The sequence below is a fragment of the Triticum urartu genome, chromosome 3A (assembly GCF_056163025.1).
Source record: "Triticum urartu cultivar PI428250 chromosome 3A, HENAU_Tu73, whole genome shotgun sequence".
Classification (NCBI taxonomy): Eukaryota; Viridiplantae; Streptophyta; class Magnoliopsida; order Poales; family Poaceae; genus Triticum; species Triticum urartu.
In genome coordinates, this window is record NC_141875.1 from 33,797,024 (window position 1) to 33,804,486 (window position 7,463).

At 46.1% G+C, this 7,463-nt stretch overlaps 1 protein-coding gene across 1 annotated transcript; it reads left to right on the forward strand.

The window, feature by feature from the left end:
- The first annotated feature begins 1,964 nt into the window (after positions 1–1,964).
- Positions 1,965–3,554, forward strand: LOC125547781 (sinapine esterase). The gene is made up of 3 exons (XM_048711556.2): positions 1,965–2,327; positions 2,443–2,676; positions 2,758–3,554. Exons 1-3 carry the CDS (start codon positions 2,045–2,047, stop codon positions 3,378–3,380), a joined length of 1,140 nt encoding a protein of 379 aa, XP_048567513.2. The 5' UTR covers positions 1,965–2,044; the 3' UTR covers positions 3,381–3,554.
- The last annotated feature ends 3,909 nt before the right edge of the window (positions 3,555–7,463 follow it).

Genomic DNA, 7,463 nt, shown 5'->3' on the forward strand with positions numbered 1-7,463 from the left:
CGGAATGTTGATTCATTTCCATTCTGGCAATTTCAGGTGCTCAATATGTCCTGTTTTTAGCAATGGTCATGCTGAAATTTCTCGTGAATTTTTACATGACTTGTGCTAGAACGTAGGAGATATTGAGTGCCCTAGATTTGCCGGAAAGAGAATTAATCGACATTGCAGGGCTCCATACATGGCGGTCAAAAAACCAGTGAGGGAGAGTGTCCATATATGAGAGAAGAAGAATACCGACTGTTGTCGTGGGGGGTCCCTCTTCCTCTCCGTTCTCGTGATAGACATTTTGGTAATGCACATGAAGGAAAATAAGAGCGACCATCACCGACGGTCGAAAAATGGTGAGGGAGTGTCCACCGTATATGAGAGAGGAAGAATCCCGACTCCTGTCGTGGGGGTCACTTCTTCTTCATTCGAAGGTGCTAGATATTTTGGTGAATGCACTTTCGAATGATAGGAGGAGCTACCATGGTCGAATATATCAGAGAGGGAATACCCACCATGGTATCTATAGGTATTGCCATAGATTTGTAATCTTTGAATTTTGAAACACGGAAAATGTCTAACGATGATAGGATCCCCGAGTGCGAATACGGCTGCGATGACAGTTGTATGTGCGACATGGAGCCTGACCTGCAAAATGGTAGGTTCTTCACCGTCAAGCTGGAAGAGACCTTCGATGTTTGTACGGTATGCAATGACGACAAATATTTCATCATAACTAATCATGACTTGTGTTTCTTTACTTCAACGTGTAACTAATTCGATGTTTTTTCGATACGGAAAGAACTTCTCATGTTACAGGAAGCCAATTAGAACTAATCGTCCTACGGTAAGCCAATTAAAAATAATCGACCTATTGTAAGCCAATTAATTCCAGTCGGTCAATAGTTAGACGACAGGAGTGGGCAGGAGCCCAATCGGCCTGCCGTTAGCCGACAGGGTACTAATTGGCCTACTCTTGGCCGACTAGAGATGGCCGACTATGTATTTTTTTTAAAAAAAATTGGTGTAATATTTCTGAAAATTAATTAAAGACATATATTATTTTTAAAATTTAGCCGGAGAACGCTCCTCATGGCAGCACATGGGGGGAGGGTGTAGCAGCACCTGGGGCTGTAGCAATTTCAGAGGTACAGGTAGACAGAGAGGAGGGGAGGGCCAAGCTGGAGAACGCCCCTCATAGTAGCACTTGGGGTAGCCATGGAGCTGTGCTCTAGCTGGGAAAGAAAAGAGGAAGGAAGAGTGAGGGATGGAGCTACAGAGAAAAGATAAGAGAAAAATGCGTCGTACAATATGTGGGTCAGAAAAATGTATGAGTGCGTAGTCTTCCTGGTCAATCGATCCAGTAGGATCGTGTGGCCCGCGCGTCCGGCACGCTTGGTGAAAACGTTTCTACATTACAGTTTGTCTAATTCACATCTAGATATTTTTTAAGGATGTCACATCTAAGCTCCCACAAGTATATAATGCAGCAACAAGAAACAAAAAAAAACTAAGACAAAAAAATAGACCACAAGCAGAGTGGACATCAACTTAGATGTGACATAATTATGACATCAACTAAGACAAACTAAGATAAAAAAACTAAGTACATAATTATGTCACATCTAGACGTGTCCTAGACAGACCCTTTCCATTATATATGAAGCTATAAAGAATGTTTTGGCTGACTTATCTACAATACATCCGTGACGTGCTGTTTGGTTTGTTTGACACGTAAAACCCGGTATACTCTCCCCTCCCCTAGGCATAAGTCAATCGCGCCATCATCGATCGATCAAATTCCTCGGATTAAAATCTCGTTGGACCATTGCGACGAGTTCCATTTTGCGTCATCGACGACGCACGTACACACGTCGCCTAAGCTTATCCGGCCTGCCCGATTTGAATATGTTAGAGGCGCGAGATATATATCCAGTCAGCCAAGATCTGCCTCGTCATAAAAGCTTTTTTTTGCGGAAATGCCTCGTCATCATAAAAGCTAGCTACAAGCCCGGGCGAACTTAGATAGGTCGAAACAGTTACTTTCCATCCATCCACTATGATTTCATGGGCGTCGTCTCTGCCTCAGAAACTCGCCGTGGCGGCCGTTCTTCTTGTCCTGTCCGTGGCCATCGCGGCGTCGCCTGCGCCTGCGCCGGCGAACCAAAGTAGCTGCTACAAGCATCTATTCAGCTTCGGTGACTCTCTGATCGACACAGGCAACTACATCGTGCACTTCTCCGCGGCACCGGGTCCAGTCGTGGAGTTGCCATACGGCCAGACCTTCTTCGGCCGGCCCACCGGCCGCTGGTCCGACGGCCGCCTCATCGTGGACTTCATCGGTAAGTGTGTTTTGGCGACGACGACGATGATGTGTACACCAGGCGTGCTTAATCACTGCCCGTCTTAGTACTTACTATGAATATATGCATGATGCATGATACGGCGTACCTGCAGTGGAGAGGCTGGGTTTCCCGTACTGGCCAGCGTATCTGCAGGCGGCGGCCGGGAAGTCGCCGGCAGAGGAGTTCCGGTACGGCGTGAATTTCGCTGTGGCCTCGGCCACGGCGTTGAGCCAGGATTTCTTCAGGAAGAAGCACCTCCGTGTTGACCTGATGCCCCCCTACTCCCTTGGCGTCCAGATCGGGTTGTTCAAGAAAGTTCTCGCCGTGCTCGGCTCCACGGACCAAGGTGATGTGTAGGACAAAAATTAATGCATGCATGGCGCGATGGCTGCGCAACGCACTGACCATGCATATTACGGCCATGCAGAGAGGAAGGCGGCAATGGCGAGCTCGCTGTTCCTGGTGGGGGAGATTGGCGCCAACGACTACATCCAACCCTTGTTCCAGAACAAGACGCTTGAATGGGTCAGGCCCCTCGTACCCCGGATCATCAGGTCCATCGCTCTGTCCATCGAGGCTCTAATCGAGCTGGGTGCCAAGACCATGTACGTGCCAGGCATCTTCCCCATGGGGTGCACCCCGCTGTTCCTCGGCCTCTTCCCCGGCGACGGTCGCGACCCCGCCACAGGCTGCCTCCGGTGGCTCAATGACCTCACCCTCGTCCACAACCACATGTTGAAATCCCAGCTCAACGAGCTCCGCCGCAACCATCCGGGCGTTTCCATCACTTACGTCGACTACTATGAGGAGATTCTCAGCCTCGTCACCAAGCCGGTGGAGAATGGGTTCACTGCGGAGACGGTGCTGGATGCGTGCTACCCGGTCTTCGTTCCTGGGAGGGAGGTGGTGCGGTGCCCGGACCCGTCGAGGTACGTGTCATGGGATGGTGTACACTTGACGGAGGCAGCATACAAGATCATGGCCCACGGGATGCTTGACGGCCCGTTTGCCATGCCGCCCATCATGTCCACGTGCAACCGCAACTGCTAGACTTGCGTGCCTAAGAGAGATGCTACACCTATGAATGATTTACTATGGAATTGGTTTTACATGGTGAGCTGGCGGTTTTTGGTGGTGACATGTGAGGTGGTGGTTGATACGCCTTTGTCTTAATCCAATCTTGATACTTAGTGATGACAATAAAAATACATGTAAAATGAGTTATGTCTTACTAGTCTTCTTTTTGCGGGGTTCTTAATTACTTGTCTTATCTCCTATAATTAATTATATATGACTAAATATATGGTGAGAGAAATTGTGCTAAAGATCAACTCTTAATTCAGAGAAGGCAAGCCTAGATTATCTCTTCTTCATATCAACATTTACTCTATGTTAAAGATAGCATCATTATCCCTGACCATGGATAGGTTGGTCTCCAAGAACCAATCTGAATTTATTAAAGGCCTCCTGGAGAGTGTGGTAACAACCTATGAAGTTATCTACTCCATAGCTAGGTCTAACAACAAAGGGGTAGTTTTGAAACTTGACAATGAGAAAGCACTTGACAGAGTAGACCTGGACTTCCTCCACAACTTGCTTAAGATTAGAGGGTTTAATGATAAGTGGGTGCATTGGATAGACCTGATTCACTCACAAAAGATCTATGGGTGTCAAAATTAAAAATATAGAGAGTCATTTATTCCTTATTAGCAAATAGGATGCTTGTGAAAGCTACTAATAGGCATCCCATCAAAAGTCAAGGATGTGAGCTTTGTGCTGGAGGTATCGTCTGTTGGGGAACGTAGTAATTTCAAAAAATTTCCTACGCACACGCAAGATCATGGTGATGCATAGTAACGAGAGGGGAGAGTGTTGTCTACATACCCTCGTAGACCGGAAGAGGAAGCGTTAGCACAACGCGGTTGATGTAGTCGTACGTCTTCACGGCCCGACCGATCAAGCACCGAAACTACGACACCTCCGAGTTCTAGCACACGTTCAGCTTGATGACGATCCCCAGACTCCGATCCAGCAAAGTGTCGGGGATGAGTTCCGTCAGCACGACGGCGTGGTGACGATCTTGATGTTTTACCGTCGCATGGCATCGCCTAAGCACCGCTACAATATTATCAAGGACTATGGTGGAGGGGGGCACCGCACACGGCTAATAGATCAATGATCAACTGTTGTGTCCATGGGGTGCCCCCTGCCCCCGTATATAAAGGAGTGGAGGAGGGGCCCGGCCAAGGAGGGTGGCGCGCCCTAGGGGGGAGTCCAACTCCCACCAGGAGTAGGACTTCCCTTTTTCCTATTAGGAGTGGGAGAGGGAAGGAAGTGGAAGGAGGGAGGAAGGAAAGGGGGGGCCGGCCCCCCTCCCAATTCGGATTAGGCTTGGGGGGGGGGCGCCCTCTCCCTTGCTCCTTTCCCCTCCTTTCCACTAATGCCCAATAAGGCCCATATACCTCCCGGCGGGTTCCGATAACCTCCCGGTGATCCGGTATTGTCCCAATCTCACCCGGAACCTTTCCGGTGTCCAAATATAGTCGTCCAATATGTCGATCTTTATGTCTTGACCATTTCGAGACTCCTCGTCAAGTCCGTGATCACATCCGGGACTCCAAACAACCTTCTGTACATCAAAATATATAAACTCATAATGAAACTGTCATCGCAACGTTAAGCGTGCGGACCCTACGGGTTCGAGAACAATGTAGACATGACCGTGACACGTCTCCGGTCAATAACCAATAGCGGAACCTGGATGCTCATATTGGCTACTACATATTCTACGAAGATCTTTATCAGTCGGACCGCATAACAACATACGTTTGTTCCCTTTGTCATCGGTATGTTACTTGCCTGAGATTCGATCGTCGGTATCTCAATACCTAGTTCAATCTCGTTACCGGCAAGTCTCTTTACTCTTTCTGTAATACATCATCTTGCAACTAACTTATTAGTTGCATTGCTTGCAAGGCTTAAGTGATGTGCATTACTGCGAGGGCCCAGAGATACCTCTCCGACAATCGGAGTGACAAATCCTAATCTCGAAATACGCCAACCCAACATGTACCTTTGGAGACACCTGTAGAGCACCTTTATAATCACCCAGTTATGTTGTGACGTTTGGTAGCACACAAGGTGTTCCTCCGGTAAACGGGAGTTGCATAATCTCATAGTCACAGGCAAGGTTGTCAGAATCGCGATTTTGAATCGGATCGGAGCTCCAATGGTAAGATCGCAAATCGTAGAATCTTCACTATCAGGATCGCAGAAACGTAGATTCTATGAACTGAAATCGTAGAATCATAGGGGTTAGTTTGGATCGTAAAGTCGTAGAATCGTATAATAGAATCGCGATTCTGACAACCTTGGTCACAGGAACGTGTATAAGTAATGAAGAAAGCAATAGCAACATACTAAACGATCGGGTGCTAAGCTAATGGAATGGGTCATGTCAATCACATCATTCTCCTAATGATGTGATCCCGTTAATCAAATGACGACTCATGTCTATGGTTAGGAAACATAACCATCTTCGATTAACGAGCTAGTCAAGTAGAGGCATACTAGTGACACTTTGTTTGTCTATGTATTCACACAAGTATTACGTTTCCGGTTAATACAATTAGCATGAATAATAAACATTTATCATGATATAAGGAAATAAATAATAACTTTATTATTGCCTCTAGGGCATATTTCCTTCAGTCTCCCACTTGCACTAGAGTCAATAATCTAGATTACACAGTAATGATTCTAACACCCATGGAGCCTTGGTGTTTATCATGTTTTGCTCATGGAAGAGGCTTAGTCAATGGGTCTGCTACATTCAGATCCGTATGCATCTTGCAAATCTCTATGTCTCCCACCTGGACTAGATCCCGGATGGAATTGAAGCGTCTCTTGACGTGATTGGTTCTCTTGTGAAATCTGGATTCCTTTGCCAAGGCAATTGCACCAGTATTGTCATAAAAGATTTTCATTGGACCCGATGCACTAGGTATGAACCTAGATCGGATATGAACTCCTTCATCCAGACTCCTTCGTTTGCTGCTTCCGAAGCAGCTATGTACTCCGCTTCACATGTAGATCCCGCTACGACGCTTTGTTTAGAACTGCACCAACTAACAGCTCCACCGTTTAATGTAAATACGTATCCGATTTGCAATTTAGAATCGTCCGGATCAGTGTTAAAGCTTGCATCAACATAACCATTTACGATGAGCTCTTTGTCACCTCCATATATGAGAAACATATCCTTAGTCCTTTTCAGGTATTTCAGGATGTTCTTGACCGCTGTCCAGTGATCCACTCCTGGATTACTTATAGAAAGGCACACATCAGGTCTGGTACACAGCATTGCATACATGATAGAGCCTATGGCTGAAGCATAGGGAACATCTTTCATTTTCTCTCTATCTTCTGCAGTGGTCGGGCATTGAGTGTTACTCAACTTCACACCTTGTAACACAGGCAAGAATCCTTTCTTTGCTTGATCCATTTTGAACTTCTTCAAAACATTGTCAAGGTATGTGCTTTGTGAAAGTCCAATTAAGCATCTTGATCTATCTCTATAGATCTTAATGCCCAATATGTAAGCAGCTTCACCGAGGTCTTTCATTGAGAAACTCTTATTCAAGTATCCCTTTATGCTATCCAGAAATTCTATATCATTTCCGATTAGCAATATGTCATCCACATATAATATCAGAAATGCTACAGAGCTCCCACTCACTTTCTTGTAAATACAGGCTTCTCCAAAAGTCTGTATAAAACCAAATGCTTTGATCACACTACCAAAGCGTTTATTCCAACTCCGAGATGCTTGCACCAGTCCATAAATGGATCGCTGGAGCTTGCACACTTTGTTAGCTCCCTTTGGATCGACAAAACCTTCCGGCTGCATCATATACAACTCTTCTTCCAGAAATCCATTCAGGAATGCAATTTTGACATCCATCTACCAAATTTCATAATCATAAAATGCAGCAATTGTTAACATGATTCGGACAGACTTAAGCATCGCCACGGGTGAGAAGATTCTTGCCAAACCATAGTTCATAAGGCGTCGTCTCAACGGATTTTGATGGTGACCTATTTAACGTGAATGCGGCCGTCTCTAAAGCATAA